Here is a 27,466-nt window from a genome sequence, read left to right as displayed (position 1 = left end):
AGTAGGTCTTCAAAAGAGACACATTTTTCAGCAATTTTAGTGCAAAGTTCTGCCCACTTTTCTTGCCAGCTGTAATCCAGCTGTGATTGAATGCTGTCCGGATTCCCAGGAGAGAGAGGATACATCCCAGAGTAGTAAGAGATATCACAGTAAGAGATAGTTTGTGTGCGAGAAAGAGGGAGGGAAGACAGCTCCTCCCTAATAGTTCCCAGAGTATGTTTTATATGGTACAAGTAGTGTGCTTTAGTTTGTCAAAATTTCTATCTGTAGTTGAGGAACAATAAAGAAAACTGCCTCAATGTGTCCTTGTTGGTTTTTGGAGCCTGACAAATGCTGCCATCAGTCACAAGGCCTCAGTGCACTTCACTGGATTAGTGGTGAGCCATGTCATTCCCAAACTAATTCTATGTATCAGAGGCTGAAAAAAAACCAAACTCTTGCAGGTTTAAAAATGCATTTACTACAAAGGAAACAAGCAAGTTGGATACTTTCAAAGGAAAAAAAAATAGCACATTCCACAAATAGAAGTCATTTCCTAAGGAAGTCTGACAAGAAAGCCACTTCTCTCTGTTTATTGAAGCATGCCTTGCCATGTTTTTACTTAAGAAATTATATTTAACTTATAAGTGCTGGTGTGATTTTTCAGCAAGGTAAGATTTTGTAACTTGAGCAAAATTTTAAGTAGTGATAAAATAGTGAGCACAAATGTATCCAGTGAAGTATGTATAAATAAATAAATAAATAAATATTATCCAAAGGATAAAATGAATAATGTAGGTTTGGGTTGGGATTGATCTAAGAACCAATCTTTCCTCTTTATATAAATTAGGGAGCTACTGGTTTAACTTTATTTCCCTGCCCCAACAAGTTCTACTCTGTTCCTTCCTTTGTAAATAGTTAGTCCCCAATTTACAACCAGTTACTTAACAATTGTTCAAAATTACGACAGATCTACTGGGGGCTACTCACAACCTAGATTTGAAGTACTGATGATTCCCCCCCAACACATGACCAAACTTTGAGGTCTTGGCAACTGGGCCGCATTTATAATTGTTTATAGCATCCTGTGGTCATATGACTGGATTTTATGACATTGGCATTTACTTCCAGTTTTCAGGCAAACTGTGCCCATAATGGACCATTGGTTTGTTTAATAACCATCACAACCACTACATGACTGTAGGGACCACTTAACAATCACTACAAAGAGTTGGAAAACTATGCCAGTGATGGTTTTATGACCGTCATAACTTACGACCATGAGGGGGCAGACTCCATTGCCATTCTAAGTTGGGGACTGCCTGTACATACTTTGGTTAGTTCATAAAACTCATAAATATATGAACAATTATGTCTGTTCATCACTGAAGCACTTTCTCTTCCCTCCCTCCAAGGTTTTTAAATTACTATTGTTATATCAAGTTCACATATACAAATGAAAGGAAATTTATTACAGACTGATTTGCTAGGCAATATAACTTTTCCTCAAAGAAAAAATATATCCAGGCATCCAGTGACTTTGGTGCACTATATCTTTAGCTCAGCTTAAAAATAAAGAGTTAGCCAGATTGCTACAAACATTGCATGCTAATTAGAGATGAAATGCAACTGAAGCATTTACAGATTTTGTTTACAAAAATATTTGTATGAAAAGTTGTTTACAAGGCCTAGGCTCAGTAATTACAGTTATTGTGACTGATTAGGGTACCAAAATATGAAGCAACCATGCACAAATAACAAAATCAAAATTAAAGGTGTAAAATTTAAATTAAGCAATTTTTTTCCAATCTCAGTGTAACATTTGTTAATTCAGGTTTGTGGAAATAAGTTGGAATAAATGTGAGTTTCTATAGATTCAGTACATTCAAAAAATCTCTCTAGTGTGCTAGACCAACTAATGAAAACAAAAGAGAAATACAAGTGTCCCATCGTGACAGATCCATCATTCATAAATTCTTCCTCCAGGTGATTTATATGGTGCAGATGAACAAAAAAAAAAGTGTCCTCCAGACTACCGCCTGGATGCTACGTTTGTTGTAGAAGGAACAGATTAAAGGGTAACAGGACTCTTCCAGCAGAAGCAACACTGCTGGAAAAAGTATCAAATTCACATGATGTGTCGGACCAAAAAAAATAATAAGCATAACCGAAGATATGATTTTCTGTTTGAGCCCGTGGCTGGCACTCCATGATTTAACATTAGTAGATATGTAAAAGGTCAAGTCTTCTATAAGTCTTCTTGCATAAGTGCCCAGAACTTTATTGCAATCCAGCACCTACAAAATGATCAAAGTATTATTTTGAAGGATATTTTAAGTCTTTCAATGGATTCATGTCCATTTAATGTCTAGCTTAATGAAAAGAAGGACTAGGGGAGACGTGATAGCAGTGTTCCAATATCTCAGGGGCTGCCACAAGGAAGGACTCAAGCTATTCTCCAAAGCAGTTGAGGGCAGAACAAGAAGCAATGGGTGGAAACTAATCAAGGAGAGAAGCAACTTAGAACTAAGGAGAACTTTCCTGACAGTTAGAACAATTAATCAGTGGAACAACTTGCCTCCAGAAATTGTGAATGCTCCAACCCTGGAAGTTTTTAAAAAGACGTTGGATAACCATTTGTCTGAAGTTGTGTAGGGTTTCCTGCCTAGACAGGGAATTGGACTAGAAGATCTCCAAGGTCCTTTCCAATTCTTCTATTTCTATTTCTAGACTAGTCTAGTCTAGTCTAGTCTATTTTCTAATTCCTCTTGGCCAATACTCCAAAAGCCTTATTATAATGAAAGGGAGGGTCTCATTTTAGATTTGAACTAGGAATTTGTCAGAATTCAAATCATTGTGATGTCAGAACAGATACTTGAGCATGACAATGGATCCTTCTATAAATGCAGACACACACTCTTGAGCTTAATAATAGAGGATTCAAGGACAAGGCAGAGATAGGTAAGCTGCTGTTACTGCAACTCTAATAAAAAGGAGTATCTGCTATTTCAGAATCCAGGAATGTACCGTATATGTCATAATCAGTGTTTAAAATCCTCATTATTTATTTATTACATTTATAAGCTGCCTGACTTGTTCATGACTATGGGTAGGATGCAATATGAAGCAACTGAAAAGAATAAAATACAAATAATGAAAAATGAACATGTGCAAGCACAAAATATCAAAATCTGGCAAAGCAATCATCCCACAAGGAGTCCGCTTAAAGCCTGGAGACTCAGGTTTTGAAGGCTTGTTCAAATAAGGTCAAGATAAAGGCCAAATAAATCTATGATAAGATATTGCTTCATCCCGTTTAATTGATGGCTCCCAGAGTATGCTGATTCTGCTGGATCATATGATATGGAAACTATAAAGATAGACAGTCCTTTAGAATAATCAAACCCTATACCATGAAATGCATTATAAATTATAACCTTCGCAGCCCACAAAGTAGAGGTGTCACATGGGCATAGTGAAGCACAACTATTAGGGCTGCTGCATTCTGGATTATTATGGATCTGCCTACAGCGCATTGCAATAGTCCAAATGACCAAAGATAAGTAACCATTTTAAGGTCTTCCTTGTCCAAGTACAGGGGCAATTGGCACACTATGAACACCTTTGAATTTGTGGGTAAAAGCTTTTCTGGCCACAGCTGGAATGGGACAATTTGCCACAGCCAATTCACCATGGCCAACCTGCCATAGGACAACTCGCTGCAGGAAAACCAACAATTCAATTTAATTTTTTAAAATTAGTTAAAAAATTATTTTAATTTTTGTCATTCACGTAACATTTGTCCCTCTCTTGGCATCCTTTCTTCAACAATTCAATTCTACTATTTCTTTGATATTAGCAGGTTGTCCCCTGGCAAGTCAGCCATGGTGATTTGTCCCATGGTGAATTGGCTGTGGGGAGTTGTCATCGACTTGCTACAGCTGCCACCTGCTCTTTGAATAGCAGTTGTGATACCCCGCCCCCCCCAAATTACACACCATTCTGAAGAGTGAAGTGCAACTGCATTTAGCATTAAAGATTGAATACCTCCAAGACCTGGATGGTTTAAGAGGCCTGAGCCTTTTCTATCCCAACTAGTTCTAGATACTGGTGCAGGGCCTTGACAGCATCACCTGGTTATTTACATCTTTATCTTTCACTTTTAAGTAGTAACTGACCTTTTTCCACATGTTCTCATCCTTGGATGCTGATCTGGACAGTGTTCTGAAAACACTTTTCCTCCCCACTTTCAACCCCCATGCATGCTCAGAGAAATGCTCATAAAAACATATTGTGATGAATACACAAACCACTATCTGGCTTTATATATCACATTAAGTAGTTTTATATACTGTAGTTTTTGGGATTCAGCAGTGGTGCTTGAATACTTTCGCTTAGCGTAATGTGTTAAATCAGTTCTGAGTTTCTTTAGTTTTAACATTATTAAAGAACCAAAATAAACAAATAAGTTATTTCAGGTGAAGTGTGAAATAGAGGCTAATCATTTAAGTACAGTGAGTAATGGCAGTAGAATTCATTAGTCTTTTATTGATGCTATAGGGTGGAATACCAATAAGAAATATAAAAATCAAGCAACAAGTCAGCATAATGGAGCTTGACAAGCAGCCAAAAGGTATGGATAATAAACAGGAAGAACCAAATCATTTTGGGACTGTCATAAAGGATTTAGCTGAAGAACAGTTGTAAGATACATATCAACAGCCTTGGTAATGGTTTCATCAGCATCTGTTTTAAACTGAGTTTTTTCTAGCATATTTATGAAAGTTTATCTTATACTGACATTAGTAGACCCTGCAAAGTTTCCAGAAAAAAATTAGAGTTGAAATAGAGTCTAGATAAACTGAAAACTTCCTGCTGCTCCTTGAAAGGAGTACACCAGGATGCTCATGCTATCAGATTTACATACCACCTTTAATTCAGGAACTCAAATGATGTATTTTGGCCAATGTATCATAAGTGAAATACTGTAGGTTAAACATCAGAGTGGTGGTGAATGCACTACACACTCTGTCAGATACAGCCCCCGTATCACAGTAAGACAGAAGGAATGAAGATGAGGATATTTGGCCCAATTGTTTAGCAATATTCTCAGGTTGCCCACTCTTGTCTTAGGACAATGGCCATGTGAATAGGCTAGCAATTAATTCTCAGTAGATACCACTATGAATAACATTGTCTGCTGTGATGGGAACTGGCTTTCAGAAAAATCTAAGAGCCTACTGCCTATTTTCCATCTTGACTCAATGTTTGGCGTTTATTGTTTAGAAATATATTAACACAAAAATTAAAATTGACTAAATAAAGGTAGTCCTCAACTGATGACCCTAATTGAGCCTGGAATTACAAGTAATGTAGGTTGTTAAGAGTGGAGTAGTGGCCTAGAGGTGAAGATGATCGCCTCCCACTTGGAAGATTGATATGTTTCTCTATTAGGGTGTGAAGAGAAAATATCTGCTGTGAACTCTGTGTAGGCATCAGGAAGAACATCCGGTCAGTAAATACTCAACTCTAGTCAGTTGCCCAGCTTCCACCCAAATAAAAAGGGATTACAGGATTCCAAAAAGAAAAAAAAGTAGGTTGTTAAGGGGTCATCACATGATCAACTCAATTTTACATTTTTTTTTGCAGTGGTCATTTAGCAAATGCTGCAGTTGTTAATGGAACATCAGTCATTAAGTGAATGCCAGAGTCATTTAGTGAACCCATTCTCCACTTTTCACATGGTCCTTAGGGTCCAGAAAGAAAAAAAGGTTTCAAAGAAGAAACATTAACAGAAAACAAGACAATCCATGATCTGTTGAGTCATTGTTTAAGAGATTTTTCCTTCCCTGAACTGATAATTGGAATGACTATGGGCAGGCCAAAAAAAACCAACAATGAGAATGGGAGCTAGTTCCAACTTCCTGTCAGCTTCCACATTTCCTTTGCTTGTGGGAAGCTGTCAGAGATCATTGGAAATGGCAATCATGTGTCCACAGTTGTGGCCGTGTGATGAGTCTGCAGAGGCCACAACTTTGTCAGTATCATTGGTCTAAAGATCCTTGAAATGTCAATCCCACGTGCACTGGTTTGGGGTGACTTTTGAGGTATCTTGATTCAAAAAATGTTATCCTATGATGCATTGTTTCTAATTTAAGGTTACAGACAAGTAGACAGGAGAGTTTTAGTAGTATATTGATTCATTGAAGACCATCAGCAAGTTGTAAACTTCTAAAAAAACCTTAGGAAATAATTTAAACTTGGAAATAAAACTAGTGTCTTCAAGTAAAATTACCACGTTTAATAGTGTTTGTAATTCATTGTGTAGTTCTACTGCATCATTGAAGTAAACATTTAAGTAAGTTTCAGAGTGTCACATTTTGGGAAATATATTTACAGATCGTTTATAAAAAAGAAAATACATTAATGGTTGTTGACAGGCAAAGCAGATTGACTGAGATCTAATTTAACTAGAGGGTTAGGAAACATGAATTGGGCATCTTTTCACAAGTCATTACTAAACACCTGCTAAACTGAAAGATCTGCAAAAGTGAAAAAAACAAAAACATAAAAAACCAGATATCTGTCCACAGAGCAGGCACCAGAGAGATTTTGAAGCCTAAAATAAGCTTCTTTGCTTTACAGAACAATATCAGACTTTTCTGTCCCAGCAAGAAATAAAGCTGGGCATTTCAGCCATCTCTCTTGATTTCTTATCTACAGGCAAAATACTTCTGAAATCACATATTCTCTCCAAAAGTACACCATATTTAAAATGCAGTGTCATCAGCATCTCTGTTGAATCTAACATTATTGAAGTTACAAATGCTGGGATAATAGCACTTTATTATTGGACTTTGCATCTGATCTGTCTTTACAGAGAAATAGAAAAAAAAAACCCTTGAAAGAAAGCTTTCTCCCTTTAAATCTAGTGAAGATCATGTCTTCCATTTCTATCCAGTATTTATAGATAATGAGCTCTGGATGCAGAGACAAAAGGGCAATTAGAGCAAATTGCAATATGGAACAGATCTTTACTTGCTCTGTCCCTCAGGAAAGACACCAAACGAAGTCCCCTTCCCTTTGCCCTTCTCTTGCTGGAAGCAACAATGTCAATTATGCTGAAAAAAATGAAGTTACTTATCATGCCCTAAAGTCAAAGAGTGTTACACCCAATCTCTAAGACCTGAAGGCCCTAGATTTTCAAGTCACATCCCAAGGCAAAAGTGATACAATGTTAGCAGAGCTATTAGATTAAACAAGAGATTTTTGTTGCAGAACAAACCACATGTTTTTTTTAAAAAAATAAACATTATAAACTACCCAAGTTTGCAAGTTCTGCTGTACCTTTAGAAAGGAAGGGCAGAGAAACAGGCCATTAGATAGCACAAACCCTTTCATTAGGGCAAATTCAAAATGAGACATGCACCAGCTGGCTAAGATTCCTGCTTACATTTCCCACTCCTTCTCCCCCTCTTAAGGCCACCCACACGTCTGGCTTTTCTGAATGCAGCCAGGTGTTCTTCTGATAAGGAACAGGAAGTGGTTCAGGATCACCCTCCCAGCTCTTCCCTCCCTTCCCAACAGAAAAGATCACCCACCAAAGCCCCTAATTCTCAAGACTAAGGCGGGCCAATCAACCAATCTCTCTTGCAGAACAAAAGGGACAAGGCATAACACTTGTCTCTTTCCTGTCTACATCTGAATCCAAGGGAGCCATTCTCCCACTCTACACAACACACTACAATGCACACGAGGTTTCTTGCAAGCCCAAATACCAGGACATATTTGGAGGAAAAAAGGAAGCAACCAGCTACCCCAATCTAAGTAATACAGCTGCCCTTTGGAAATTACCTTCTATGGGAAAAAAAACCACCATAATCATCCAATGCCCTCCCTCGCACGGGAAATGACTCACCCTCCGGTCTCCTTAAGTAGCAGCAATTCCACTAACATTAACACTTTAATTCTCATCACTGTTACTCTGACCGTGTAAAAAGGGAGCAAAGAGAAAGAGCAAGAAAAATAAAGAGGAAAGAGACCAACTTACAGAGGTGTAGTTGCTCTTCTGGCTCCGGAGCTCCTGTTCTTGGAACTGCAACCCAGCCAGGTGTTTCTCCAGTGCTTCCCAGTCCATAGTGGGCAGCTGAGGCTCCTGCTCTTTCAAAGCATCCCCTCCTAAGGAGTTCTCCACGGGGCGGAAGGCAAGCAAAGGACCTCCCTGTTGAGCTCTCTGGAGACAGGGGGCTTTGCTGTAACCCACACCCCCTTTGTGTCCAGTCCGGTGGCTGGATGGCACCATGTTGGCATTGTGCCTAAGGTCCTGCAGGTGACGGTGAGGATGGGGAGGGGGATTCGTGGTGGGAGCTGGAGGGGGCATGGTGGCAGTGGGGAGGCTGAGGCAGGTACTCCTCACCTCCACCAGCTCTCGGGTTAAACTCCTCCTGGTAGGGGTGGTTTTGGCATGGCGCGGGGCATAGTCCCCATCCTCCTTCCATACATCAATCCCTTTCCTCGCGGTAGACTCCTGGAAGGCGTCCTCCTCGACCTCCTCCCCCTCTCTTCCTTCTTCTTCCTCCTCTTCCTCTTCCTCTTCCTCCTCTTCTTCCTCCTCCTCCTCGGAGTCCTCCAAAGCAGCCAAATCCAGGCTGGTAGGCGACGGGGAAGATTTGCATTCCGAGCAAGGAGTCACTTTGCTGGAAGTGGACTCGGAGCTGGAGCGGCTGCTGCAGGGGTCGCTCCCTAGATCCATGCCATCCTGGAGAAGGAAAAAGAGAGCGAGACCAAGAGCATTATAGATAGGGAGGGAGGGAGGGGGAGCGGGATGGAGAGACACAAGAGGCAAGACAGACTTCTTTTTGTGCTCGGCGGCAGCTGCTTCCCCCGCTCCAGAAGTAACCAGCCCCACCAGGCACAGTTCAGCACCAGGCGCTCCAGATGCTGCCGGCAGTCTTAATGGAAAGGGGGAGGAGGGAGAGAAAGAGAGGGAAGGGCAGGAAGGGGGGGGCGCCCCCGTCACTTCCCAAAGTTTCCTGCAAAGCCCTCACACACCCAGGCGCGGGGTGGGTGCGGGGGGGAAGGGGCACTTTTCCAGGAAGGAGACGGGAAATCTCCCACGGGAGAAAGGGATGGATGGCTTGGCTCCCCGCTCCCCCCCACGCCCCACCTAGGCACTCATCGGGCACGGCCGCCCAGAGGCTTCTGATAACATCGCCCGGTGTGGATCGGGGCAGGAAACAACGGCGAGACACAACGCCACCCAGCAGTTTTCCGACGCAACCGCCGGCAACCTTGCCAGCCACCGGCACCGGAAACTTCCCGGCTCCTTCGCGTCCAGTTAAACGAAGGAGGGGAGGGGAAGGGAACAACAACAAAAAAAGCTACGCCGGTAGCACTGAAAAGAAAGCGGGCTGAGAAGGGGGAGGAGAGAGAGAGAGAGAGAGATGGAGAGAGGGAGGGAGGGGAGGAAGAGAGTGGGAGAGCCCGTCCCCACGTAAACGGCGTAAAAAGAGGGGGGAAAAGTCAATGGGAAAACATCGCCCCCTGCGGTATCGCCCGAGAGAGAGAGAGAGAGAGCCCGGCCGGAGAAACTGCACGCTTAACGCTGAGGCAGGGGAAGCGAAGGAGGCGCGTCGGGGTTGGCGGGTCGGTTTAATTGCTCTCCCTCCCTGCAAATTCCACAAGGCCGCGCATTGTCGCCCGCTGGGCCCCACCCTTGTTTCCGCGCCGGCATGTGGAGACACACAGCAACGAGTTGGGTTGTGTGTCAAGGCTAGGGAGGGACGGAAGGCAGGCAGTTTCCTAGTCTGCAGGATGAAATAACGATTGAAGAAGCTCCCCCCATCTTTGTATCCTAGGTCAATGTCCTTCTCCCTGTGGTTTTTTTTTTTTTTACTGTCGTGAAAATCAATAGTCCAGGAAAGAGTAAGTGTCGGTGGCAAAAAATAAAACAAACAAAACCCTGAGCAAATCCTTGGGTTATATTTCAACTGGTTTTGTTTGAACACCTGGATTGAAAATGGAAAAGTTAAATATCTACCTGAGCATTCCAAAAGAATAACCCTGCTTTGATTCGTCCCCACCCACCCCTGTTCTTTCCCCTGGCCAAATGTCCCCCAACTACTACTTTCTTTTTTTAAAAGTCCTAAAAAACTTTGGAGTTAAAGGCGATCTCTGAACATATGCTGAGCGCTTTCTCCTCCTGGGCACCAGAACAGCTGCCAGGCTGAGGCACGGTAGTTTTTATTACTTTGGAGGTTGACATGGTTAAAGAAGACCTAAGTGAAGAGTGTGATAACAAGGAAATCCTCTTGTGCATTTATTTGCACGTTCCTTTCAAACACAGGAAAACTCTGAAAGAGCAGTAGGAACTTTTCGGCTTTTGGAGAGCAAGTCCAAAAAAGGGGCTTTAATTAAATTGTTTCCTTGCTCCATCCTCAGAAGAAAATAAGTGGCAATCTTTGAGTCCCTTCCATAAAGTGACAGATGCTTCTTACAGATGGTCTTTATTTTGAACTCAGAAGAGCAAGTTTCTCCCCTGATTCTCACTAATATGGTTAATATTAGCATTTAAAGCATTTCAGCTGTATACAGAAGAGAGGCTAGCTATGGATGGAAATCCATGATATTGGATATTTAAACTAACTTTTTGGCACTCAGTATAAAATTGGGACACCTGGTTTCTTGCCCAGGTTTTTGGCAAAGGTGAATAAAGATTTGTTTCTTCATTCCTGTTCAACTTTTTTTGGTCATTTCTATCTTTCATCCTTTTAATGTTGAAATTTGTGTGTGCATTTAATGCATTTACTTGTGAACTGCCCAAAGTCCTTGGGAGTTGGATGACAAACAAATTTTTACAACAGAAACACTCCTACTTATGAAAAGAAGGTTACAATAAAGTCAAATGATATGACTTAGGCTAGTGGTAGTGTCTGAAATAGTATAGGGCAGTAGGTGGCTAACCTTTTTGGGCTCCTGTGCCAAAAATTGTGCGCGCACGCTCACATGCCAGCACCCAGAAGGCAATGTACATGCCCCACCACATCCCCTGCACATGCGCGCGCAATCCCCCCATGCCCCCTTACCTGTACTGCACCTCCCAGATGATTTTCAGCCTCCCAGCGGCTTGATGAAAGCCTCTGCAGCCTCTGCAGGCTGAAAAATAGGCCCGTTTCATCACTTCCAGTATTTCTGGAAATACAGGAAGTGATTAATTGGGCCTATTTTGGGGGCTGCAGAGGCTTTCCTCAAGCTTTTGGGAGGCCAAAAAAGGCCTCAAACAGCCCAAAAATCATCTGTGAGGCACACACATGCACAGTGAGGTAAGTTTGCCTGCTGCTCACGTGCTGGCACAAATGGCTCTGCGTGCCACCTGCGGCATGCATGCCATAGGTTCGTCATCACGGGTATATATGCTTGAGTAGGGGGTTGGACTAGAAGATCTCCAATGCCGTACTCAAGCAGGAGACCGGATATCAAATAGCCTATGTCAGATCCTTTGACTTCATTGTAACTTATTCCCTTCCAACTGTTATTTTGTTATTCTATAGTAGGGTTGTTAAACTGGTGGCCCAGAGGCTGGATGCATCACACAGGCCATGCCTACCCCAACTCCGCAAAGGGGAAAAACATCGCCATTACGTCACGTGACAGTAACAGGTCGCCGCGAATTTGACACTTGTGTTCTATAGTGTTGCAGAATTCCTTCTGATTTTGACCATTATACCTGCTGAATTCCACTAATTCTGCTTAATTCCATATATGAGTCCTAGGTCCATATCTGAGTCATATTTTGTCACCTTGAATTTGATTATACCTAAGTCAGTCCAGCAGCTTTTCCTATTTGTTGGTCTGAACCTTTCAGAATTATCCAGCAGTATGGCACACACTAGTCAAGGCTTCTAATTCAATCCATTTGGAGAGCATCAGGATAGGGAAGATAGACTGAATGCTAAACGCAAAGTGGAGAACTGACCTTTCCATCAATTTCAAAATATGAAGAACCTTGCTGTAGGTGAACAAGGACTCCTTTTAAGCACTATGATTATGTTTGTATACCACACAGAACCATAAATTAGCTAATTACCTGACTATAGGACGATGAGGTTAGAAGCTACCTGCTGCTCTCTCCAATCTTAAACTCATGTTGGAATTGGAGAGGCTGTTTAGGTTTCCTTATAATCAGGATTTTCTCCTCTTTTGGACTACATAGCAATAGCACTTCTATACTGCTTTCTAGTGCTTTACAGCCCTCTCTAAGCAGTTTACAGAGTCAGCATATGGCCCCCAACAATCTGGGTCCTCATTTTACCCACCTCGGAAGGATGGAAGGCTGAGCTTGGTGACATTCGATCTGCCAAATTGCAGGCAGCCGGCAGTCAGCAGAAGTAGCTTGTAGTAATGCATTCTAACCACTGTGCCACTGAGGCGTGGTTACCTGCTGAATGCAAGGGCTCAAAAGACGCATAGCCAATACAGGTAGTCCTTGACTTACAATTTAGTGACCATTCAAAATTGCAATGGCACTGAAAAAAATGACTTATGACCATTTTTCACAATTAAACCTTTGTAGCATCCCTATGATCATGGCTCAAAGTTCAGATGCTTGCCCAACCAATTCATATTTATGACGATTGCAGTGTCCCAAGCTCATTAGATCACCTTTTGTGGGAAGCAAAATCAATTTGGAGGCCCGATTCACTTAACAACTGGGTTACTAACTTATCAACGGCAGTGATTCACTTAACAATTGTGGCAAAAAAAGTTGTAAAATGGGGCAAAACTCACTTTTGTGTGAGGACCAGTTTTAAATCACTTTTTGAGCGCCATTCATCATTTTGAATGGCCACTAAACAAATGGCTACACGGTGAGGACTGCCCATATGTGTTTACAAGACTATATACTGGTTCAAATACTGAGTAACCTTTTATTTTAAAAAATCTTAGCAGGATATACAAGCCCTTTTTTTTAGAGGTATTCATCTTTCATTGTTAAAATCTTTTTGAAAAGCTAACAAAGATTATTTTGATTTATATAAATCCATTTTTAGTATATCCATCCAGAGCTTTAGCCATCCTGCCAGCTTTTTAAAAAAATGTCAAACTATGCAATATGCAAAACCCTTACAGATAAATTAACACTCATAGAAGTAAAATAAATTCTGCAAACAAATCACAGTTGGGGAAAAATCCAACTTCCTCTGAAATAATAATAGTAAAAGGAAAAAAAAAAGATATACCTGAAACTTTTCCCTAGAAAACTCTACTTCCCCCCCCCCACCCCCCAAAAAAAACCACTTGAGGAAATGGATGAGCTCTGCAAGAAACCCAGAAGGTCAACAGAATCAGGCTTCTTATAAATCAAGTGAAGTTGCACCAAAGAAACTTTGTTGATCCCAAAATAGCTGCATAACTCAGAAGCTGTTTCTCAACAGGCAGGAACACTTGTAACATCCTGAAACTATACAACGGAATCCTAATACTCTGAACATAGCTGGTAGGAAAAGAATTGTGACTACAACAGAAGAGGTAATCATGATAAGATTGGTTTATGGCTAGAAACCTAGATCTCTCTAAAAGTAAGCCCCCAGTGATAATAAAACTGATAGGTAACCTCTGAGTAATACCTTGAAAGCCAAATGTTATGTCGCAGTCAGGTTGTGGATTAGAACTAAGGAAACCCAGGCTTGTCAACCTGTAGCCATGGAATTTCACTGGAGGACTTTAGGATAGTCAATCTTGGCCCAACCTACCTCACAGCACTGTTGGGGAACAATAGAAGGGAATGCTATGTATATCCTCCCCGCTCAGCCCCTGAATAAAAGGTAGGATTAAAAAAAACCACATATATGATTGTCTGACAAGCAGCATGAACTTTCCAGCTTTTATAGGCTGATAGCCAGCACACTGCATGACCCTAACATCAAAATGGCACATAGTTTACCATTTACTATTCAAGATCAACTGGTACCATATTCCATTAGCTTCTTGCATGACAAGCAAAATGTCTTCAAAGAAAAACCAGAAAGTCCAGTTGCCTGTCAAAAAAACACCTTTGAGGCAACCATGACCTGGATGACTGAGAATCTCCATAGACCCGTGAGGGTGAACCTATGGCATGCATGCCAGAGGTGGCACACAGAGCCCTCTCTCTGGGCACGCAAGCTCTTGCCCCAGCTCAGCTCTGCAGCATACGTGTGCGCACCTCCTGCCGGCCAGCTGGTCTTCGGGTCTCTGCCATGCATGTGTGGGGGAGGGGCACATGTGGGGGTGGGGTGCATGCACAGGGAGTGTACACACATTGCATGTTGGCAATGCACACTTGCGCTTTGGGCATTTAGTGTCGAAAAGGTTAGCTATCACTGCCGTAGATGTTTACTCTATCACTCCTACTCTCAAATCTCTTAGAAACAGTTTGCAGATTCCATTCATTCTGTGAAATTCACAATGTTTCATTTAATCATATGCAGTGAATGATTTCTGCTACAAAGAGAATATGAAGAGACATTCAACTATCTTTCACTTTGAAAGATCTAAAACCATATACCAAACTTCACACCAGGTTTGTGTGTAAATATTCAATATGGAATTAATATTATTGGCCCATCTTGCCTGCAGAAATTTAGACAGAATGCTAAACTGGTTTAGTGTTGTACAGTATAAAGAAGCCATAGGTCCAGGGATGGGATTCAAATTTCTTAACAACCGGTTCTGTGGGTGTGGCCTAATTTGTGGGTGTGGCTTGGTGGTCACATGACTGGCTGGGCATGGCTTGTATGTAAATATTGTAAATATTTATGTAAATATTGAATTTTTTATTAAAAAGCAACTTTTACGCAAAATCAGGCAGGCAGATTGAGTTGCTCACAGAATCACAGATTCACTCAGAGATCTATCTTTCTGCAATCTATTGCCTGAGTCTGTCATATAAAATTTGCTTGCAAGCAAACTCACAAAATAAACTCACAACACACCATGTATGTAAATATTGATTTTTTTATTAAGAAAAGAGCAACTTTTACCCAAAATCAGGCAAAGCAGGCAGTCAGATTGAGTTGCTAACAGAATCACAGAATCACTTGGAAATCTACCATTCTGCAATCTATTGCCTGAGTCTGCACTGAAAAATAGAAGCTTCAGTCCTAGGAAAGGTTCAGCTCTGCTTTTAGATTAGCTAGAAAGCAACAAATCCAACCATTTCCTGCTTTCTACCTAATCTAAATCTCCCTGCACAGCAGAACATATGGTCGGGGGGAGGCAAGTTGGATGGTGCGCATGCCAGGTAAGGAGTGAGTGGGCAGGACAGGGCAGGGCCAGCCAGTGGAGTGATTTGCTAGTTCTCCAAACTGCACAGAATCATAACAACAAGCTCTATAGAACTAGACCAACCAGGTAGAATCCCACCCCTGCACAGGTCCATTATCATGTTCTTTCCTTCCTCTGATATACTCCTATATAGAAGCTTTTGCTCACATTTCAGATTATTGGATCATTATGCTTACGCTGATACAAAATGCTTAATGTTGACTATAAAATATGGAATGCATGATTAATGACATTATAAAGCATGTTGAATGGAACATGATGTATGTGGAATGTGTTCCTTCTAGCCTTATCTCACTAGTCATTTGGAACTCTTTGACCATCTGAATGAGTCAGTATATATACTTTTCTTTTCTTGACAAAGCCCTTTTCCAAAGATCCTTGGCAGCTTTGAGAAAACAGGATAGATCCTCTTATGAAGTGTTGTAGCAGTTTAAATAACCAGGATAAATCAGTATTAGTTGTCACGGTGAAAGGTTATAATGGTATAAACACCACTTCTACCACCATCATACCTTGAATAACGTATGAAACTGAGTTAGTGAGGTTGTTTGATAGATGTTCAAAGCCAGGACAGTCCATAGTGAAAATATTGTTGCTCAAAGAACCACTGTATAGCATTGGAAGCATCTTTAATTAGACCAGATCCAATGAGAAAGTACAAAATTGGCAAAAGATAGTCAATGGATATTTGGGTCGTGTTTAATCATTAACTGGAGTAAACAGGAGGGGGGAAGATAGGAAGCAAAGCTTTCCATTTTCCTTACAACCACTCTGGAGAATGCAAAAGGTAGGGTAGAAGCAAGTGTCTCATTTGGAGAACCAAATTGACAAGTGATTTAAATAAGTATACTGTGTAATGGGTGTATATTAGCTGGTAACAACTCCCGAAAAACCTTCATGAAAAAAATGATCATAAAAGGAGGCTAATACTAATATTCTCACCCTGATTTCACCTGCTTCAAAATACAGCCCAAAGCACATTTATTTTAATGTTTTTATGTGGACTTCCTGTGAAATATCATTAGGCTTCCTATTTTAATGTGTAGACTTTGGTGCATTTTGCATACAGCTGCACTAGAGGATGTAAATATAGTTACCTCCACATAATTACAAGTTTATACTAACTTTGTGATTTATCCAATTTTTAAAATTGCAACTAATTACTAGTAGCCTATAAATATCTCAGTTAAAAAGCTAATCTGCTTTATTATGTCCTGGTTCACTGAAGCTTGCTCTAGAGTACAAATTTGCAGTCTTCAAAAAACACTCTTACAAAGGAAGGCTTTCCATAATGTATATTTAATCACCTTTCAGTTTCAGCCGAAACGCTTTCAGTGTTTCTTCATTTGCAAAAATAAAGCCATGTGCTCTAACAGACAGTATTTATCAGGTTTAAATGTGTTGTCTGTATCTTGGAAATATAAAGTTTATTTTGAATAAATAAAAAGATGGACTGTCAGAAAACATTGGACAGCCCACTCTGTTTTTCTGAACTCAGTGCCAAGCTGAGTGGTTACTTTAATTACAGTAAGCAAATTAATTAAATTTAATTAATTAATTGGGCTAGAGGAGCTGATGAAAATCATTGACATTAAAAATGAGCTGATGAAATACACTGAAATTGTTGTAGCTGCTTTAAACTTTAGTTGGCATTTGAAAAATGGGTTAGATTTAGAAACACATTTTATTCATTCATATTTATTCATTCAATTATTTGGTCACCCCACTTGCAAATGAAACTCCGAGCAGCTAACATTGTTTTCAGACTGACAACTTAAATATCTTTCAAAACCACAATGATAAAAATGTAGCATGTCTGATGCCAGTCACAATCCAATAACCCCTAGAGAGAGCTCACTAAAAGAAAAAGCAAGTTTTTGGTCCTCGTGAAACGCTGGTAAGAATAATGCCATTCTAATCTCAGGGATATATGCTGTTCCTCAGGATAGGTCCCCCAACAGAGAAGACATGTTTCTTGGGCACATCAGATGACTTAGTTCAATAATAGGGACCCAAATTTCTCAAATAATCTAGTCCTGTGCCATGAAAGTCTTTATAAATCATAACCACCATCTGATGGTAGTTTGCTTCCTATCTTGTAATACAGTACTTGAATGGATCTACTACTGTCTCTGGTTATCCACCTTCCTTTGGGTTCAGAGGCAGAGGTGGTATTCAGCAGGTTCTGACCAGTTCTGGAAAATCAGTAGCGGCAATTTTGAGCAGTTTGGAAAACCGGCAAACACCATCCCTGATTGGAGATTTTACAGTATCCTTCCCCTGCCACGCCCACCAAGCCACGCCCACAGAAGCGGTAGTAAAAAAATTGAATCTCACCACTGTTCAGAGGTTTCCTGTACTTACTGATGAAGGGGGGGGGTCAGCTTATTTTCCAAAGCCACCAGAGGACAGGACAAGAAACAATGGATGGAAACTAATCAAGGAGAGAAGCAACCTGGAATTAAGGAGAAACTTCCAATCAGTGAGGACAATTAACCAGTGGAACCGCTTGCCTTCAGATGTTGTGGGTGCTTCATCACTGGAGGTTTTTAAAGATTGGACAGCAACTACCTGTCTGAAATGGTATAGGGCTGTGATGGCGAACTATGGCGTAGGTGCCATAGCTGGCACGAAGCGTCCTCTCTGTGGGTACGCGAGCCGTCGCCCCAGTTCAGCTCCGCCATGCATGTGTGTGCACCTCCCGCCAGCCAGCTGGTTGTCGGCTCTCTGCTACGCATGTGCAGGGGGGCACATGCAGGCCCCCCTGTGGGTGCATTCATGGGGGGGTGGGGCATATGTGGTGGGCGTGTGCACATGCACAAGGGTGGGGGGCACATGCATGCTCAGGGGAAAGGGGAAATGAGGCCACACGCGGATTGCATTTTGGGGGTTCGGGCACATGCATGCACTTTCAGCACTCGGTTCAGTGATATAGAGTCTGCTGCCTGAGGACGGGTTTGAACTACAAAACCTTCCAGCTCTATTCTGATTGATGAAGGGTTTAAATCAGTGGTGGGATTCAAATTTTTTAACTACAGGTTCTGTGGGAATGGCTTGGTGGACGTGGTGTGGCTTGGTGGGCGTGGCAGGTGAAGGATACTGCAAAATTTCCATTCCCACCCCACTAACCTGCTTTCCAGCTCTGTTCTCCTGTGCAGGGCAACAAAAGAAGACCCAGCTGATCAGCTGGGACTCAGGAGGCAGAGAATATATGGGGGCAGGACCAGTCAGAGGTGGTATTTGCCAGTTCTCCAAACTACTCAAAATTTCCACTACCGGTTCTCTGAACTACTCAAAATTTTCACTACTGGTTCTCCAGAACTGGTCAGAAGCTGCTGAATACCACCTCTGGTTTAAATGCAATAGCACTTAGATCCCAATGTCTGATTCAGCCAAACATGATTTCCTGACAGACAGGAAAGAAGGTACGACATGGAAACTTGTGAGGCACTTTTTAAGCATTCCTATTTATTTCTCTTTGCCTCAGCTTTAATATCCAAGGATGATGATTTTTTTAAAAAAAAAGGAATAAAGAGGTTCTGAGTTGGTAATGGTTCTTTTATGGTACTATAAAATCAAATGGTTTCATGATACTATAGTAAAAATCATTTCTGGAACACTATAACATTAATTGCACGATCTTCTGAATCTATTTATAACATAAAGCCAATTGATAGTCTTCAGCAGATACGCAAGTGCTGTAGGAAGTCATTTGGCTGCAGTTTTTAACTCTGTGGTTTGCTTTGTTATTTGCTTGCCTTACCATCACAGTTGGGACCAGAACTTCTATATACTTCTAGATAAGTGAGTCATGCCCAATCTTACAATCTTTTTTTTAACCATGGTTGTTAAGTGAATCGTATGGTCATTAAGTGAACCACACAGTCATTAAGCAAATCCAGCTTTCCCATTGAAATTTCCCAGGGGGCATCCAACCATGGCAATCACATGACCCTGGGACTCTGCAACTGTTTAAATATATTGGCCTGTTGCCAATTGTCCAACTTTTTGTCACATGACTGCAGGGATGTTGCAACCATTGTAAGTGCGAGGACTATGTAAGACACTTTTTTCAACACTGCCATCATTTCAAACAGTCATTAAATGAACGGTCCTAAGTTGAGAACTACCTGAAAATACATTTGAAGCATTCTTATCTCCCACAGATAAGTTGGGTTTGCAAATAAACATCCCTTGTAATTTTTAACATGTAAGTATTTTCTAAAAGAATGGAATTATATGAGACATTTCAATACAATATTATTTTCACTCCCCTGATAATAGCTGCAGAAAATTGTTCATTTTTGAGGAACGTATGGCACCTAAACTGCATAATACTAATAAGTAATAATAATACCTAGAAAAATGTACTTTTTGAATTGACATTTTTAGGTGTCCCTAAAGATAGGTAAAACCGTGCTCTGAAATGCATTATATCATGCCTAGCATTAAACTGAATTAAATATATTATTTAATTTATAATTTAATAAATAATAATTTAGTTTAAAGCAATATAAATATATTGCTACTATTATTTTGAGCATTTGACTTGCTCATAGAGCTTGTGGTTTTCCACATGTTTTGAATTAAGAGTTTTTAGCAAACCCGGATTTTCCACAATAAGCGGCCAATGCATTAAGAACAACAGCTACTGCATAAAACTCTTCTTGGACACTCCTTCAAAGAGTGGAGAATTGAGTTTTTGTTTTGTGTGCTTTAGACCACTGTCTTTATAGGATTAAAATATAAATTCTTAAGTTTAAAAAAATAAATTGATTTTAATTTCAATGAAAACCGTTTATTTCTATTAAGGTCTGTTACTTCTGTTAAGATGAAAATGATTAGATCTCTTCATATTAAGTTTCATTTTCTTCATCTACCACAAGTTTCTTCTATCAAAGTTAATATTTTGAAGAACCCAAGCTTTTGATATTTGTCCAGAGAAATTTCATTTTCTTTGAACAGTTAAGATCTTAGACTCAATGAAGCAATATATCATGATGACAGCAGTATTCTTTCAGTCTATGACATGCTTTTATGCTATAATAACAACACAAAAATGAAGTCTCTAGAAAAGAAATCCAGATTATTGGTTGGAACAATGAAAGGGAAGGGTAAATATGTCTCTGCTAATTTTGCTAGAGACAATCATAAGTGAAGAGGACGTGATCTGAAACACGTCAGACAAGTTGGCTGAAGATAAAGAAATAAAACCTATGCCTGGGTAGAACTTACATTTGTTTGCCTATTGTCTTTATAGTCAATATGACATAGTCATCAAAATGTGTTGGACTCTGATCATGGTGATATAGGTTTAAGCTCAGCTGAGGATCTCATTTAACTGACTTATGGTCACAATATCTCACATCATTTTACTGGACAGAATAATCATAGGCATAAAGTGAGCAGAGACCTTGATTTGTACAGTCTTGAATTTTGCATTAATTAATTAATTTATCAAATTTATTAACCACCCATCCTCTTCACGGAATGATAACATTTGAAATAATGAAAAACAAACACAAACTTTATAAATAACCTTTATAAAATGAAAATGAATAAGAAATAATTATAGATCAATCTAAAAAGAACAATATTTAATGGAATGAAATAAAGGGGTTGATGGCAATTTTTGTAGATTTTTTGCATGAAATATCAGTGGAATGATATATTAAAGAATTGTAAAGTAATTAAGTTGGAAGGGAACATTGTATCCGTTCTCCCAAGAAGTGTAGTGGTTAAGACATCAGGCAAAAATCAAGTGATTGTGAGTTCTCAGTCTGGATGGGTGATCTTGGGGCAGTTCTCTCTTGGCCCTAGGATATAAGCAATGGCAAGCCACTTCCAAAAAACCCTTGTCAGGAAAACTGCAGATCTTCTCCAGACAGTTCTGGGAATCAACACTGACTCAAAGGAACAATAAATCAATTCCCCTGGTCAATGTAGAAATCCAAGACAAATGGCTGCCTAGTCTTTACTTGAACTTATCCAATGAAAAAGAGATTACCACCTATTGGGGTAATTAGTCCCACCATTGAATTGCACTTATTATTAAGAGGTTTTTCTATCATTCAGTCAAAATCTGTCTTCCTCTACTTTGAATCTATTCTGTGTCCTGTATTTGAAAAGTTATCACTGTTGCACATATGCAGCTCCTTAAACTGTTATCTCCATAGTTTCTAGTCTCCCAGTTTCTCTTCATTGCCATTAAAAAAAAAAATCTGTTCATCTGCAGTGAATTCCAAAGGTGCTTTTTTAGGAGGCAGCTGGACTTTCTTGTTTTTTCTTTTGAAGATGTTTCACTTCTCATCCAAGAAACTTATTCAAGGAATATAAATCCTTCCATTCCCCACCATCCTGTGAAAGCTGAAGAAGCTTTTTGGATGAGAAGCAAAACGTCTTCAAAAAACAACAACAACAAGGAAGTCCAGTTGCCTCCTGAAAAAAACACTTTTGGGACAACCATGACCTGAATTGCCGAGAACCTCTACAGACATCTGCAGTGAATCCTTCTTAAAGTATGATGGTAAAACAGGGGTTCTAATAAATTCAGAATAAAGTAAAATGATTATTTCTGAGATTTGGAAATTACCCTTCTGTTGATTCAACCTAAAACAGCATTTCATTTCTTTTGCAGTTGTCAACTATTTTTCCAATACTTTTTTTTGTTTCCTGAGTGAAGACCCTGGCTATTGTCTCTGTTAAATTTCATTCTGTTACTTTCATCCAATTTTCTAATCTATCAAGTTACTCTGACTTTTATTTATGTATTCTGTAGAATGTTAGATGCCTTACCCTGTTTTGTATCAACTAAAAATCTAATAAATGTTCCCCTCATCTCTTTGTCCAAGTAATTAATACAAATAATTAAAGCACAGAGAATCCAGGATTGATTCCTGTGGTGACCCTCTCTCCAATGTTATAATGAACCATTGATAAACACTTTTTGAACACACATTTCAAGTCAGAAATGTACCTATTTAAATGTCATGCTATCCAGCCCTCAATTAAGTAACTAATCACTGTGTGATCAAGTACTTCATCAAAAACATTGCTTTAATTAAGATATTTAATGTCTATAGCATTCTCAGGCTCTATTAAGGAAACTATCCAATCAAAAATGAGACAAGAATCATCTGGCAAGATTTGCTCTTGGTAAATCCATGCTGACTTACATTTCAATCATAATAGTCATTCCATCAGCCCTGTATTATACCTATTAAATCGTATTTATATTTCTGTACTAAGATGTCAAACTTAGCTTCTTTCGAATAATCAGAATATTAATATGTAGACAGTCAATTATATGAATCAGTATACTTTCCTATTTTCCAAAGATCGTTTTAAGAAATTTCACTTTAGCAACACTTCTACCCCATCCCACATTTAATTTAAAGCTTTGAGAATCAAGCAAATAATTTTTTCCAGTCGGTATGTAGGTGGAAGCAGCATATTTTTTGTGTACTATTATTATTTTTTAATATTAATATCCCAGAGATACATATGTGAGATTAGTAACCATTTTAAATCTAAAAATAGACTAATTTTTTTTTACTGGTTCTAATAAAGTTTGGTCCCCTCATGCTAGACTTTATTATCTGTATAACTTAAGCATAATTTCAGAAACTGAAGATGTCCAAAGAATACGGTTTGCATTGTCAGTATTCTTTCCTTTTCTATTTCTACTTCATGGGCTCGAAAGATGGATGAGAATATTGTATAACACTCCCCCGCCACCCACCCACACCCACCCACCCACCCAAGGTCTCCTGAGCTTTTCAAATTCTATGATATTGTTGAAGCTGTTCTTTTGCTCCTGTGTTTCTTAATAGGGAAAGGATGTCAGTGGAATTTAGAAATATTGGAAGTTGTTCCATGCTGCTGCAGATCATACTGTTAATGAGCCAGTAGATCCAAACTGTACAGGTAGTCCTAGCTTAACATTGGTCTACTTCAGAGATCTTTCAAAGATACAAAAATGCTGAAAAAGCAGATCCTATGATGGATCTTTGCAATTGGCAGCCATTGTGACATCCTTGAAGTCGTGAGATTGTGATTTAGGTGCTTGGCAACCAGTTTGCAATTATAACAGGTGTGTAACTCACGGTCCGAGGTCCAGATGCGTCATGCGCTGGCCACACCCATGCCCAGTTAATGAAGGGGGAAAATGTCCTGATACGTCACATGATGCCATCATGATGACATGAGTTTGACACCCCTGAATTATAATATTGGAACATCCTGCAGTCATGTGATCATCACTTGCCAGCTTCAGTGCCAGCTTCTGACAATAAACTCAGTGTGGAAGCCTATAGGAGGTTGCACATTGTGATCATGTAAGTACGGGATGCTGCGACCATATGGAATTTACCTAATGACAGCAACTGGGACAATTGGAATGGCTGTTATAAGTCAACAGGCATGTTACATCATGCCTTATGACCATAGCACTTAGCAATAGAGTTCCTGGTTCCAATTACATTGATAAGTGAGGACTACCTATGTACATTTGATTCAGCTCATTGTAACAGAGAACTATTGGCCACTATATCCTTTGACCTCCTATAGCGCACAATTGTTGCCTCTCTACAATTTAGGCCTTCTTAGTTTTTCTTTCTATTCTGCAGTGTCTATTTATCCTGAATGCTGAGAGCCTAAGAACTGTTTTGAGTTCTACTGATGAAAAATATCTTCTACATCTCCAGCTTCTGATTGTTAGATGAATGCATGTGCATCTCACCATCACTGGTTCGGTGTATGTTATCCTTGCATTGCCCATGCAGTGAATACCTTGCGGGATACTATAGTAAGAAAGTGTAAAGGAAGGATATCTGGGAGGTAAAATAATAATGTTTTCTTTTCCAGAAAGCCTAGATGTCTTTCAAAGTGGTAGTTTGAACAGAATCACAGAGGGACTTCATACCCTGGCAGTAGGGTATGAATTTTCTCATAGCTCAACATCAGTTGACTGTCAGAAAAATATCAGCAATAACATCCAAAAGATGTATGCCTTAATTCTCTAAAGGTTGCTTCATTCTCATTGAAATATAGGTTGGTGCAAAGATAACTGCAAATATCTTTTGATATGCTTCTGAATGGTGTGGCTTATCAAATAAGGGAACAAATGTAAATTGTTTACTATTGCTTCCATTTTGCAGGCATTTAAAAATATTTAAGATGAAAAATGTGAAGATTGAATATTTCCTCTATTAACCCATGATTGTTCTGCATCAGCTATAGACATTTTTCCTGATAGGAAGAAGAAAGATTTGTTGCCAAGATAATGGTTGAATAAAAGAGGTCTGAATTGGGGAAAAGGATATAACCCGAGGAAGTATGTATGTAACTAGAAAGAAGACCCTTTCTAGTTCGTGTAGCAATCAAGGAAGAAGTGGGGAAGTGCATTCTTGCAAGGTTTAGTTACTATAGCTTTACAATAAAAGTAGTATTGTCATACATGCCATTGGATCCCTAATCCACTCTACCTTGATGGGCTGTTATGTTTTGAACCCAGTGAGACTTCTGGATAAGATTATGTAGGAAATTAATACTTCCTGAAACATAGAATATATTTCTGCAATTAAGATCTGACCTCTTTTCAGTGATAATTGCAAATCAATGTGTCTTCTTTGAAATACTCACCAGAGACTATTCCTCACTTATGTACAATTCATTTGCTTGTCAGACCTCTCTCCCTGCAGTCTAGTATGAACAAGTAGTTCAAAGAACAAAACTGTAACAAGAGAGCTATGATTACTTATTTATTAAATTTATGTGCCTCCAATCTCATGGTTCAGGGAAACACTAAGGGGCTTCGATTAATATTATTAGTAAAGTTAATAGTAGATTAAGATTAATAGTATAAGTATTATTAAAGATGCAATCCAAGAATGCCAGCAAATAGCCTACTTTTAAATGATACACCTTATACTGGGCAAATTAGAGCATAAAGACTATTGTTCATTTTCTCCAGTTTTTCTACATTTATTTCTTGAAGCTTGCCTGTTTTGTGAAGAAGAAACAATTGCATCTGCCTACTATGTTCATGAATGTCATTCCTATTAGCCCATCAAATTGTCTCAAACAAATGTTCTTTGTCCTCGAGTAGATGTTTGTATCACTTCCAGATGTCCTGAATATAATCACTATTTGTAACAAACTCTTCTGTTTTGTGAGTGTTGCCTTGTGCCTTGGCTCTAGCAAAATTATTTAATTCTTAATTTAATTAATTAATTCTTCTACTTAATACATATTGTGCATTTCTACTTTCATTAACAACTTGTATTACAAAGAGTTGAATATTTATGTTTTTAAACAAATAAAATCATTTTACAAAACCACCTTTAGTATACTTTATTTCCTTCATCATGCTTTGTAAATATCCTGACTCTTTTTTTATATGGCTTCTGTAACACAGTTTATTCTCTAGTCATCAAAAGTTCCAAAACAATACACATCACTTAATGACAGAAATTTTCATCTCAATTGCTGCTGTAAATTGAGGACTACCTCTAAGGCAGCTTGATTCATTATTACATTACTGAAATAAGTTTCTTTGAGCTTTCTGAATATTAGAGAAGAGAAAGTGACAGAATGTTCTTGAGGATAACTTTGAAATTTATTTAAATACAGTACAAACTTATTTTTTACCAATTGTGAAAGATTTTTTTTAAAAAATTACACACTTTTATTTGTACATTTATTGATTTAGAGAAAGCATATGATGACTTGAATAGAAAGGAATTAGGGAATGTTCTCTGTGAATTTGCAGTTGATTGTTGTGCAATATTTATATACCGCTTCACAGTGCTTTACAGCCTCTCTAAACAGTTTAGAGCAGGGGTGTCCAAACTTTTTGCAAGGAGGGCCAGATTTGTTGAGGTGAAAATGTGTGGGGGCTGACCAGCAGTGGGATTCCAATTTGTTAACAACCGGTTCTGTGGGCATGGCTTAGTTGGTGGGCGTGGCTTGGTGGTCATGTTATTGGCTGGGCGTGGCCAACTCAATATCACTCATATCGAGGCACCATCTCCTCGCCTGGCTTCTCATGACTGTGGGGATCCTGAAACAGTTGTAAGTGTGAAAAATGGTCATAAGTCACTTTTTTCAGTGCCATTGTAACTTTGAATGGTCACTCCACACAAGCAAAGTACCAGCAAAGGAGGGGGAAAAAATCCAGAGAAGTTCCAGAGACAGGAAGTCTAGTCCTGCCAAGAATGTAATAAGAGTTAATGGAGAGGCAGTTTCTGTAAGCAACACCAAAATGTTTCCTTCCTGCCTTCCTTACAGGATTAGGCCAGTAATTTCTTCTAACAACTGGTTCTCCAAACTGCTTAGAATGTTAACAACCAGTTCTAGTGAATAGGTGCGAACTGGTAGAATCCCACCCCTGGGGCTGACCATTCAGCCTGACATTCTTTGAGCCATTAACATTAAAAGGGAAAAATGCTGGCCAGCAGGGATGAGTGACAGGCTGTGCTGGCAGGGTGTAGAGGCTGTGGGCCATTCAAAATTTGAAAATGGGCTGCAATTGGCCTCTGGGCTGGACTTTGGACATGCCTGGTTTAGAGAGTCAGCATATTGCCCCCAACAATCTGGGTCCTCATTTTACCAACCTTGGAAGGATGGAAGGCTGAGTCAATCTTGAGTGGGTGAGAATTGAACTGCTGAACTGCTTGCTGGCAGCCGACAGTCAGCAGAAGTAGCCTGACCACTGCACCACCATAGCTGATGCTATAAGACCATACAATAATAATCATGTGATAGAAATTACTGTGGAACTCTCAACAGAATACCTTATGCCACCAGACTTGAAATTTTAGGCTCAGACAACTTAGAACTACCCTGACTTCAGTCTGACTTAAGTGTAGTACATCAAATTATCTATTGCAATGTACTACCCATCAGTGACTACTTCAGCTTCAACCACAACAATACACAAGCACACAATAGATACAAACTCAAGGTATACCACACCAAATTCGATTGCAGGAAATACAACTTCAGCAAGAGAATGGTCAATGTCTGGAATACACTACCTGTCTCTGTGGTTTCTTCCCCAAACCCCAAAAACTTTAACCTTAGACTGTCTACTGTTGACCTCACCCCATTCCTAAGAGGTCTGCATAAACACACCAACGTGCCTACCATCCCTGTCCTAATG

General features: G+C 39.7%; 1 protein-coding gene across 6 annotated transcripts in view; it reads right to left on the bottom strand.

The window, feature by feature from the left end:
• The window catches only part of SCHIP1 (schwannomin interacting protein 1), a 319,470-nt gene that overhangs the window by 95,290 nt on the left and 196,714 nt on the right, over positions 1-27,466 (bottom strand). For 3 of the 6 annotated variants that reach the window (XM_087933347.1, XM_087933346.1, XM_087933348.1), the window contains exon 3: positions 8,030-8,737. In XM_087933347.1, coding sequence (XP_087789473.1) covers positions 8,030-8,737 — 708 coding nt within the window. Of the gene's footprint in view, positions 1-8,029; positions 8,738-9,145; positions 9,411-9,692; positions 9,743-27,466 lie in introns of those variants that run through there. The other 3 variants (XM_087933349.1, XM_087933351.1, XM_087933350.1) reach the window with 2 other exon arrangements.

Source organism: Pseudonaja textilis, chromosome 4, assembly GCF_049901715.1.
Source record: "Pseudonaja textilis isolate UNSWEBS1 chromosome 4, rPseTex1.2, whole genome shotgun sequence".
In the NCBI taxonomy this organism is placed as follows: domain Eukaryota; kingdom Metazoa; phylum Chordata; class Lepidosauria; order Squamata; family Elapidae; genus Pseudonaja; species Pseudonaja textilis.
Note: the sequence above shows the minus strand (reverse complement) of the source record. Positions and strands in the feature narration are given on the sequence as shown.